The 12,098-nt window shown below is 47.3% G+C and overlaps 1 protein-coding gene across 2 annotated transcripts; it reads right to left on the bottom strand.

Moving 5' to 3' along the window:
• Positions 1 to 2,797: 2,797 nt before the first annotated feature.
• POP7 (POP7 homolog, ribonuclease P/MRP subunit) lies at positions 2,798 to 3,933 on the bottom strand. Of its 2 annotated transcripts, none has more exons than XM_027611377.2 (2): positions 3,629 to 3,933; positions 2,798 to 3,485 (listed from the first exon to the last, which is right to left on the bottom strand). In XM_027611377.2, exon 2 carries the CDS (start codon positions 3,473 to 3,475, stop codon positions 3,053 to 3,055), a length of 423 nt encoding a protein of 140 aa, XP_027467178.1. In that variant the 5' UTR covers positions 3,476 to 3,485; positions 3,629 to 3,933; the 3' UTR covers positions 2,798 to 3,052. The 2 variants fall into 2 exon arrangements, with proteins under 2 accessions (XP_027467178.1, XP_027467177.1); XM_027611376.2 differs by having other exon boundaries at positions 3,727 to 3,932.
• Positions 3,934 to 12,098: the final 8,165 nt, after the last annotated feature.

Consider the following 12,098-nt stretch of genomic DNA (forward strand, 5'->3'; position numbering starts at 1 on the left):
GATCATGACCTGAGCTGAAGGCTGTCGCTTAACCAACTGAGCCACCCAGGCGCCCAACCATAGCAGCTTTTACAGCTTAAAGAGCCCTATACTAATGCCAGGGACAGTTCCAAGCACTATGCCAATTACTTGTCTTCTTAAAATCCCGCCATACTCCCTATTGACTTTTTTTTAAAAAGATTTTATTTGACAGAGAGAGACACAGCGAGAGAGGGAACACAAGCAGGGGGAGTGGGAGAGGGAGAAGCAGGCCTCCCGCGGAGCAGGGAGCCCGATGCGGGGCGCGATCCCAGGACCCCGGGGTCATGACCTGAGCCGAAGGCAGGCGCATAACGACTGAGCCACCCAGGCGCCCCGCCCTGTTGACTTTTGAGGACCAGTTTATACCTTTCTGGGACGGCCAGGCGCTTAACACAGATCCCTACAACTAACGCGTGCTCAATAATGCTATGGGTGATGAGCAGATGTCTGCATCCTCCTCCACAACAAAGCATTTCAATTCTGGCCTCTGCGGATCTGAAGTTGGGGGTCACTTCAAACTCACTGTGGCTTCTGCCGCTGTTGAGTAAAAAGAAGGGGGGGCACTCATGTGGACACACCTTCTTCCCCTATCCCCAGCCCTGATGGAAGACACTTCAGTCAATAGGAGGCAGGGGACCAGTGGTAGTCGGCCTCCCTACGGGAGGGACTCGGAGTTCCCTGCCCTGCCCACCGTGCCGGGACTCCAGCAGATGCAGGAGCCTTCCCCACGCCCCCTACCTGCCCACACACGCAAAAGGGTGAGCTCCCGGACCCTCACTTCCTTCAGCAGCGAGGTCTAGGGGCTGTTTCAGCGGACCTGCCCCTGAGGGAAGCCCCACTGGCAAGCAGTGAGAGAAATGGAGTAGAAACAACAAATAGGCTGGGAGAGAGAGCTGCCAAAACAAATGCAAAAGAGTTGCCTGCCACCAGCTCTGCCGGGCCCAGGCCAGGAGCATGGAGAGACAAGAATACATACATGCAGGGAAACATGGTTCCAGCAAGCTCCCTGCTGGCTCCCCATGCTGCTACTGGGGGCTCTGGGGGCAAGGGGGCCTTGCAGTCGAGGCTGACAGGGGAACGAGGTGGGCGGTATGGAGGGCAGGGGGGATCTGAGAGAAATGCCTCTCATCTTGTCTCCCTTAAGTCTCCCCAGTGCCTCCTGCTTTCTAGCCACCCTGAGTGACCCTTAAGTCCCACAACACCCTCTGCCTATTCACGAACCCCCTTTGCACACGTGGACCCCTCTGCCAGATATGTCCTCTCTTCTCTTTGCCTGGCAAACTCCTATTCATCCTTCAATACCCAATGTCAAAGGTGAAGCATTTTGGACCCCACCCAGATGCTAGCCATCTCACTCTCCACATTTCCAAATCGTGTCTACTTTTTTTTTTTAATTTTATTTATTTGAGAGAGAGCGAGCACAAGAGGGGGTAGGGTCAGAGGGAGAAGCAGACTCCCTGCTGAGCAGGGAGCCCGATGTGGGACTCGATCCCGGTACTCCGGGATCATGAGCTGAGCCGAAGGCAGTTGCGTAACCAACTGAGCTTAACCAACTGAGCCACCCAGGCACCCTCCACTCTTAATTCTTACATAACTCACCTCACTCACAAAAATGGGTATATCTACCTTCCCAGTGAAATGGGGGAGCTCCTTGAAGGCAGGGGCTTTTGAACTGGTTTTTTATCCCCAGGACCCACCCTGGGCCTTGGCCCAGAGTAGGCACTCCGCATGTTTGTTTGAATGAAGCACCAGTTCTCCTGTCAAGAGTCTGCTTTCTTGAGTTGCAGGCAGTCATCATCCAGTATCCAAGTCCCTCGACAGGCATACCCAAGCCTGAGGGAGGGATTTTGATAAATGAGAAGCCTGATTTTCAGACCCCCAAACCAAACTGCCTGCAAGCAAACTTGAGTAACATTGTTACTGTTAGATCAGAGGCTTTCAGACTCTTGTGATTTGGATCAACAGTAAAAAACACAATTTATATCGTAACTAGCACATGTGTAGTACACACAGATCTGTAACTGAAAAGCACCAACAAAACATGACCATTTCAGGTCCATTTCTGTAAAAAGAGAGAACTTTTAAAAGGCTCGGACCCAGTAAATTGATTTTGAGACCCACAAATGGATCACCACCCACTTTGATAAACATTGCTTTAGATGACTCTAGCTTGATAAACATGAGAAATCAGATCCCTTTACAAATATCTGAACAAAAAATACTTATTATCTGTGTGCCCGGTAATTCAGGCAGGAGGCACTCCCTTCCCACTAGAGCAGCCCACCCAGGAGGGTCTAAAGAACTCTGGACCACAGCTGCTTGGAACCACTTGGGCCCAGCAGGACCGGGAATCAAATGAAGCAGTGTGTTAGTCCCTATCACAGAGCCTGACACAAAGGAGGTCCCAGTCTTTGCTCCCTTCGTCTTTAAATGCTCACCTCCCTCGTCCTGGGAACCGCCACCAAGAAGCCTGGTGCTTCCTGAGTTACAACCATCCCAGCTGCGCTTTCAGCAGGTAAAAGTATATACCTTATCCACTCGGCCTGCCTCTGAGAGTACAAAAAAATTTAAAGCAAACACTGGGATTCTCAGGCTTTTGCTTGTACTAAAGTTTGTTTTGTTACACTGTCCGTAGTACTATCTCTGCTCTCTGCAAAGGCAAGAAACACCTGGGGGTCCCTCCTGTATGTAAATACTTGTAAAGGTGCCTACTCTCCCTTTCCCCGTACATACAGAATTTACACAGGGCAGAGACAGTGGCAGTGGGGTGGCTGCATACTAACACAACTTGGTAGTTTTTATTGTCTAGGACAATGGTTACAGACCACAAAGACTCGCGAAGACCCATTGCTTGGGCCCAACAAGAGACAATACTCTCCCTCGCAGTTCAGAGTCCTCTGGGCTGTAAGGGGACAGGCTTTTTCTTACGTGGCTCTGGTAGAAGGTCCATGACTGTACTCAGTACAAGAAGAGCCATAGCTGAGCCTACTTATGTGGGGGTGGGTGGATAAGGTGGCCATCCTCATTGCCATTACTTGGGTGCAACCCTGAAGACCCGGATGTGGATGGCCGAGTTGTTGCGGATGCGGGTCAGAGGCTCTCGTGTATCAGTCTCTGGTTCCAGCTCATCGACAAGCTCCACGGTGGAGGTATTGGCAGCCACCTGCAAGGACCCGAAGCTGCCTGCCTGAAGCTGTAGGGCAATGTTGATGGCACGGTTGATGGCCAGGCCCAAGCCATGAATGTAGATCTCACTGCATGAATTCTGACCCCGAGCCCCTCCGTCCAGAAGCTTTTGGCAGCGAGCCAACTGGGCCTTAAAGTCAGTCTTCATGTTGACATAGATGTCATTGGGCCTCCGGGGCAGGCGGTGGGGGAGCCGCTTCCGAAGGGTATACTCCACCGGATCCAGCTCAGCCTCGACGGCCCCGCGGGGCTCTCGGTTTTCCGCCATGCTGTGTGCCCTGACGCGGGGAAGAGAGATCAGAGAGAGGTGACAAGAGACTTTGTTGCCTTTGCCACCCCGTTTCCAGCCCAAACGGTGCAGAGAGGAAGGGACGCACTCAAACGCCCTCCTGCCTTCCGGCCTCGGTTCCCTCCCACTCACCTCAAGCTCCCGGATCTCCCTCACCCCCAGGTCCTATTCATTGAGGGCATCGCCCCCAGCATCAGGCCCCTCCACCCGCTCCCTTCCCCCGCGCCTACACTCTCCAGTCCACAGTCCTCTTCCCGAGCACGCGGCCCGCTCCGGGCCAAGCCACTCAAGCGCTGCGCCCACCCGCTCGGACTGAGCGCGCGGCGCCGGACACGCAGGACCGAGGAAGAGAAGAAACGCGGCGCGCCGGAGGATCGCGAGACCGCGGCCGCCCTTAACGGCTGGGGGTTCCCGAAAGGGCTGCGCAGTACGCACGCGCGCCCGTCCCCCGCGATCCACGAATCGCCTTCCCGGCCTCCGTTCTCCCCGCCCCTCTGGGCGTTCGCGCGACCGTGCGGTGTGTCTAAGTAACGCGAGAGCGCTGGGAGACCGGCTCCACCATATGTACGCCACGCAAGCGGGGTGCGGAGGCAGGAGGCGTGTACTAAGTCAAAGCTTGGGAGGGTAAGCTTTTCTAGGTCAGTCCAAGTTCTTGGACCCTACGGAGGGGTCCTGAAGGGGAGAAAGGGAGAGAGGAAACTTTTCAAGAAGCGCGGAGGATTTGGGGTAGGGGCTTACAAAGACAGCCGGGAGGGTTCAAGAAGATTAAGGGACCTAAAGGCAAGGGTGGACTCCCGCGTCCGTCGCAGTACCTCTGGTCAGAGGAGGCGTGGCTGAGTTGGCAGAACCGATCTCCTGCCCAAGGTCCCTGCTGCCCAGAGACTGAGTGGGGATTGAGGGGTGAGGCTGGGCGCTCGGCAGACGCCGCCGCCTCTGGTCTCCCCTGTAGGACACGGGGACCCGTTCTTCTCCCCTGTGTCTTGCAAGGGCTGACCCCTCAAGTCAGCCTTTGGGGCCCCAGGCTATGAACCGTAGGCCCTACCTTCACGGCTCCCCCGAGAGCACGCTGACCCACCCATACCCCTCAACCTTTACCGATCACCTAGCTCATCGGCCTCTGTCCACCCCAGCAGGGACGTGCGCCCCCTGGCGGGCAGGGCGGGACGGCACCTGGAGGTTCGTGGCTCCCAAGGGCCAGTAGGGAGGAGTTTCCTCTGGCCAGACTGGTATAGCTTCGGGAGAGTTCCCTTCAAAAATGAGTTAGACCTGCACTGGGGACCTAGAACTATTCCCTACTTGAGTTGTCCCAACACTCAAATGGGGAATGATAATTCCTTTTTTGCAGTTGTGAAACCCAGTATAACCCTGTGAACTGTAAGCCTACACATGAGAGTTGGCATTTTTATAAGCCCATTTGACTGGAGGTTGGAAGGGGGTCAGGTTCCTGAGAACTTCGCTCCCAGCACCATTTAAATCCTGTAGTTCTCCTTTTAGCTTCAGATTCTTTCATTAATCACAAGTTTGGGGGTTTATGTGGGGGTAAGGAGGAAAAGCTGGCCACAACCCTATTCAGCCTCCTTGAGCTGAGTTGTTTTAAGATTTTATTTATTTATTTGACAGAGAGAGAGCGCGCACAAGCAGGGGGAACTGCAGGCAGAGGGAGAGGGAGAAGCAGGCTCCCCGCGGAGCAGGGAGCTGGATGCAGGGCTCTTTCCCAGGACCCTGAGATCATGACATGAGCTGAAGGCAGATGCTTAACAGACTGAGCCACCCAGGTGTCCCTGAGCTGAGTTTTGATGGATAAACAGGAGTTCTTCAGGGAACCAAGTATTCTGGAAACACTGAAGGGTATTTTTAAAAGAATGGAAGTGTAATCTAAGCTTCCACCTCAAGGAACTAGAAAATGAAGAGCCAAATAAACCCAAAGGGAAGAGAAGTGAGGAAATAATAAAGAACAAAAACCAATAAAACTGAACACAAAAACAGTAGAGAAACTCAATGTAAAAGGTGGTTCTTTGCAAAGATCAATAAAGTTGATAAGCATCTAGCAAGACTGACAAAAAAGAAGAACGAGAAGGAAAACTGGAGGTGCCTGGCCAGCTCAGTAGAGCATGCAACTCTTGATAGGGGGTTATTAGTTTGAGCCCCATGTTGGGTGTAGAGATTACTTTAAAAACATCTTAAAAAGAAGGAAGACTCAAATTATGATTACCAGAAACGAAAGCAGGGATGGCACTAAAGATCCTCATATGCAAAAGATACTTAGAGAATATTACAGGCATGCCTTAGAGATATTGTGGGTTGGGTTCCAAACCACTGCAATAAAGTGAATATCACAATAAAATGAGTCAAATTTTTTTTGGTTTCCCAGTACATACAAAATTTATGTTTACACCATACGTAGTTTATTAAGTTTGCAATGGCATTATGTCTAAAGAAAAGTAATTTAAAAAATACTTTATTGATGAAAAATGCTAATCATCATCTGAGCTTTCAGTGAGTTGTAATAACTGATTACAGATCACCATAACAAATATAAGAAGTTTGAAATATCAAGAGAATTACCAAAATGACAGACACAGAAGTAGGCAAATGTGGGGCGCCTGGGTGGCTCAGTCGGTTAAGCATCTGCCTTCAGCTCAGGTCATGATCTCAAGGTCCTGGGATTCATCCTTGTGGGGCTTCCCTGCTCAGTGGCCTGCTTCTCCCCTCTCCCCCTTGTGCAGGAGCACTCCCTCTCTCAAATACCAATTTTTTTTAAATAGACTTTATTCTTTTTTTAAAAAAAATTATTCATTTGACAGAGAACACAAGCAAGGGGACCATCAGGCAGAGGGAGAAGGAGACGCAGAAGCAGGCTCCTTAGCAGGGAGCCTGATGCTTGATTCCAGGACCCTGGGATCATGACCTGAGCTGAAGGCAGATGCTCAGCCACTGAGCCACCCAGGTGTCCCAATAAATAAAATCTTTTTTTTTTTTTTAAGAAGGAAACAGATGCTGTTGGAAAAGTGGTGCTGACAGGATTGCGACAAATGTTCAACTTGTAAAAATTGCAGTACCTACAAAGTACAATAAAATAAGTTATGCCTGTACAAACAACTCTATATATACAAATTCAGCAACTTAGATGAAATGGACCAATTTCCTAGGCAACCACAACCTACCAAACTTACCTGAGATGAAGCAGATCATCTGAATAGTCCTGTAATTATTCAAGTAATTACATTCATAGTTAAAAAAATAAACCTTTAAAAAAAGAAATATCTAGGTCCACATTTCAGTGGTGAACTCTACCAAAAAAAAAAAAAACAAATTATACACAATCTCTTTTCTATAGAGGAGGAACATTTCCTAACTAATTTTATTTTATTTTATTTTTATTTATTTATTTTTTAAAGATTTATTTGACAGCAAGAGAGGGAACACAAGCAGGGGGAGTGGGAGAGGGAGAAGCAGGATTCCTGCGGAGCAGGGAGCCTGATGTGGGGCTCGATCCCAGGACCCTGAGATCATGACCTGAGCCGAAGGCAGATGCTTAACGACTGAGCCACCCAGGCGCCCCTCCTAACTAATTTTATGAGACCAAAACCAGACAAAGATTATACAAATGAAAGCTACAGACCAAAATTTCTCATGAACAAAGACGTAAAAATTCTCAACAAAATTCTAGCAAACTGCATCCAGCAGTAAGTATATAAAAAGAATTATAAATCATGACAAAGTAGAGTTTACTCCAAAGTTGCCAGACTGGTTCAACATAAGAAAACCAATCGCTTTCATTTACCATATTAACAGGCTAAACAAACAATGTATATGATCATACCAATCAATACAGAAAGAAACATTTAACATAATTTAGTATTCATTTATGAAAAAAAAACTCAGCAAAGAATAGAAGGAACTTCCTCAACCTGTTAAAGAACATCTACAGAGGGGTGCCTAGGTGGCTCAGTCAGTTAAGTGTCTGCCTTTGGCTTAGGTCATGATCTCAGGGCCTGGGATCAAAACCAGAGCCCCATGAGCCCAAAGCCCCATGAGCCAAGAGCCCCAGGAGTCCCACTGCAGGCTCCCTGCTCAGTGGGGAGCCTGCTTCTCCCTTTCCCTCTGCTGCTCCCACTGATTGTGCTCTCTGTCAAATAAATAAAATCTTTTTTTTAAGATTTTATTTATTTATTTGACACACAGAGAGAGCGAGAGAGAGAGAGAGAGAGAGAGAGAGAGGGAGGGAGAGAGCACAAGCAGGGGGAGCGGCAGGCAGAGGGAGAAGCAGGCTTCCTGCATGAGCAGGGAGCCCGATGCAGGGCTCGATCCCAGGACCCTGGGATCATGGCCTGAGCCGAAGGCAGCGGCTTAACCAACTGAGCCACCCAGGCGCCCCTAAATAAAATCTTTTTTAAAAAAAGTCTACAGAAACCCTACAGCTATAATCATACTTAATGGTGTAATACCAGACAGTTTTCTCTTAAAATCAGGAACCCTCTCTCGTGGTTAAAGTCCCAACCAGTTCAATAAGGCAAGGAAAGGATACAGTGCAATAAGGCAAAGAAAAGATTAGAAAGGAAGATATAAAACTCTCTGTTTGCAGATGGCATGACTGTATACATAAAAAGTCCCAAGGAATCTACAAAGAACTTGTATAATTAATAAATGGGTTTAGCAAGTTTAACAGGATACAAGATTAACATACAAAAATCAACTGTATTTATATATACTGTCAATAAATAATTGGACACCAAAATTTAAAATACAATACTATTTACACGGGGGGGGGGAATACAGGGGGTGAGGAGGGAAGTAGAAGGAGGGAGAAATATTTAGGTGTAAGTCTGACAAAACATGTATATAGAATCTGTATGCTAAAAACTACAAAACCCTGATGAAGAACTTAAAGAAGATCTAAATTAATGGAGAGATGTCCATATGTCCATGTATTGGAAGACTGAACATAGTAAAGATACCAATTCTCTCCAAACTGAACTCCAGATTTAAGGCAATTCCTATGAAAATCCCAGCAAGAATCTCTGTAGTTACAGACAGCTTCATTATAAAGTTAACATGGAAGGGCAAGGGAAGTTAAAGCAATTTTGAAAAAGTTGGAATCGTGCTGATTTTAAGACTTACTACTACATAAATACAATATCAAGACAGTGTGGTATCTGCCAAGGGATAGACACACAAATCAATAAATTGGAATAGAGAACCCAGAAATAGATTCACACAAACACAGCCAGACAAAGGTGCAAAAGCAGTTGAAGGGAAAGAATAAGTCTTTTCAGCAAGTGGTGCTGAAACAATTTGATAAAGAGGCAAAGAATTGAACCTTAGCCCTACGCAAAAAAATTAACACAAAATGGATCATAGGTCTAAATAAAAATGTAAAATTATGAAACTTTTAGAAGAAAATATAGGAAAAAATCTTCATGAACATAGGGTCAGGTGAAGAGTTCTTAAGAAACAACACAAAAAGCACAATCTATTAAGAAAATTGATATTTTATCAATTATATCTCATAATGTGGCAAAAAGTGGAAAAATCAAAAACTTTCACTCTGTGAAAGACCATATTCAGAGAATGAAAAGAGAAGCCATAGACTGGGAGAAAATACTTGCAAATTACTTATCAGACAAAGGACTTGTATTCCGAATAGAACTCTCTAAACTCAAGAGTTAGAGGGGCACCTGGGGGGCTCACACGGTTAAGCATCTGCCTTCAGCTCGGGTTGTGATCCCAGGGTCTTGGGATCGATCTCTGCCTGCATCAGGCTCCCTGCTCAGCAGGGAACCTGCTTCTCCCTCTCCCTCTGCCTGCTTCTTCCCCTGCTTGTACACTCTCTCTGTCAAAAATAAATAAAAAATCTTTAAAAAAAATAAAAAATAAACTCAAAGAGTTAGAAAACAAACAACCCGATTAGAAAATGGGCAAAAGTCTTGAACAAACACTTTGGCAAAGAGGGTATAAGGACGGCAAATAAGCACATAAGATAGTCAACATTGTTAACCACTAAGGAAACGCAAATTAAAACCATGACAAGGGGGCGCCTGGGTGGCTCAGGTGGTTAAGTGTCTGCCTTCGGCTCAGGTCATGATCCCGGGGTCCTGGGATTGAGTCCCATGTCGGGCTCCCTGCTCCTTGGGAGCCTGCTTCTCCCTCTGCCTCTCTCTCTCTCTCTCTTTGTCTTTCATGAATAAATAAATAAAATCTTTAAAAAAAAATAAAAATAAAAAATAAAATAAAATCATGACAAGGTACCACCACGTGCCTAGTAGAATGTCTACAAGGAAGAGTCTTGACGATACCAAGTATTGAAGAGAATGTCTCACATACTGCCAGTGGGAATGTTAAATGGTCCAGGTACTCTGGAAAATAGTTTGGCAGTTTCTTCTAAAATTAACCACCAGACATACACTCAGCATACGACCCAGGAAGAGCACTCAAAGGCATTTAAAAACCTGTTCATGAATGTCTATAGCAGTTTTGTTTGTAGTAGCCCTGAACTGGAAACACCCCAGGTGTCTTTCAGTCGGGGAATGGTTAAACAAAATGGCACATCCATACCATGGAAAAGTCCTCAGCGGTAAAAGGTGGATCAAAAAGACTTGACAGGCTGTTGGAATACTAGCTACATCACAGTACACCATGCTGAGCAACTCGTGGAAGGCAAACAAGATGAGCAAAATAGTGTGCCCAGTGCTAAATGGGGAGCATGTACGGGATTCAGTGGAACCCCAAGGAGGAATAGTCAATATGACCTTGGGGAGATCTAAGGTTTTCCAAAGGAAGCAGTGGCTAAGCTGAGATAGGAATGTCTAGCAGTGGGGCTCATAGTCAGTGCAGTCCATCCTGTTACAGTGGAGAGGTCTGGAAGGACTGAGTCCTGTGAGTTAAGGAAGAAAGAAGGAACCAGCAAAGGACTCAGAGCAGCTGGTGAGATGGGAGGAAACCCAGGGAGTATGGTGTCCTGGAAACGAGGTGAAGAAAGCATTTCCTGGAGGAGGGAGTGACCAGCCTGTGACATATACCGCTGACAGGCCAGGTAAGATAATGGACCAGTGGATTCAGCAAAGTGTAGGTCATTGATGACTTGACAAGCTGTTACATTTGATAGACTGAAAAACTTAGCTCATGGCAGAAAGTAATTCTGAATGCAACAAATTCATTTTGAGGCCCATTTTGTCTGATAATTAACAATAAACATAGTTTATGAACGATTATCAGTCCAGGGGCATCTGGGTGGCTCAGTTGGTTAAGCGTCTGCCTTTGGCTTGCTGGTCATGATCCCTGGGTCTTGGGTTTGAGCCCCATGTGGGGCTCCCTACTCAGTGGGGAGTCTGCTTCTCCCTCTGCCTCTCCCTCTGCCCCTCTTGCCCTGCTTGTGTTCTCTATCTCAAATAAATAAAATCTTTTTTTTTTTTTAAGGAGAGAGAGAGGGCATGAGCCAGGAGGAGAGGCAGAGGGAGAGGGAGAAGCAGACTCCTTGCTGAACAGGGAGCCCAGTGTGGGGCTCAGGTCCAGGAACCCTGTGATCATGACCTGAGCCAAAGGCAGATGCTTAACTGAGCCCCCCAGGCGCCCCAATAAATCAAATCTTTAAAAATTTTTTTAAAAAGGAACTATCACTCCTTTACTCAGGGTATGTGTCTTTTCATGAGATCTGAAGTATGTTTTCTAAACTTTGACATCCAGATAAATATAAAGGCTCATGATATAGGTGGGTGAAGTCAGGCACTGTAATAAGCTAATTTGACATTAAGATGGCCCTTATCTTTTTGCATTTCGTTGAAGGCAAACACCAGAGAGGCACTGCCATTAGGAAAAAAAGGCAGAGCTTGGCTTTTTAGACTTGAAACCTCCCTTTCATCTCAATTAATCCCCTAACCAAATCTTTCTTTAGTTCAAGAGCGTGCCAATTTACTTATTTAAGTGTTTATTTGAGGGAGAGAGAGCACAAGCAGGGGGACCGGCAGGCAGAGGGAGAGGAGGAAGCAGGCTCCCCGCCGAGCTGGGAGCCCGACGTGGGGCCCGATCCCAGGACCCTGGGATCATGACCTGAGCCGAAGGCAGATGCTCAACGACTGAGCCACCCAGGCGCCCCACAAAAATATTTTTTTAAAGATTTTATTTATTTATTTGAGAGAGAGAGAATGAGAGATAGAGAGCACAAGAGGGAAGAGGGTCAGAGGGAGAAGCAGACTCCTTGCTGAGCAGGGAGCCCGATGTGGGACTCGATTCCGGGACTCCAGGATCATGACCTGAGCCGAAGGCAGTCGCTTAACCAACTGAGCCACCCAGGCACCCCACAAAAATATTTTAGATCTAAGTGATCTTTTGGTAATTCTTTTTCATTCCGTATGGGAGATGCACAGTTCTGATTTCAGTTTCCTTTCTCAAAGAGGGCGCTTAACAGATTCAATTCCACAGTGTCTTCAGCAATAGGGGCAGCAGCATCTTTCCCAACTTGACAGTTGGAGGAGATTACTTGGCCAGGGTCACAAGCTGGAACACAAGGCACCCTCGGTGATCACTCCAATCTTGTACCCTGGAGTCCAGCGTGTGCTCCTTGCCAGACTGCATCTAATGGGTTCTACTCTCAGATCAAACACAT

This window comes from Zalophus californianus, chromosome 10 (genome assembly GCF_009762305.2).
Source record: "Zalophus californianus isolate mZalCal1 chromosome 10, mZalCal1.pri.v2, whole genome shotgun sequence".
Classification (NCBI taxonomy): Eukaryota; Metazoa; Chordata; class Mammalia; order Carnivora; family Otariidae; genus Zalophus; species Zalophus californianus.

Coding starts and splice junctions, on each gene's coding strand:
- POP7 (XM_027611377.2), bottom strand. CDS start 3,475: ATGGCGGAAAACCGAGAGCCCCGCGGGGCCGTCGAGGCTGAGCTGGAT.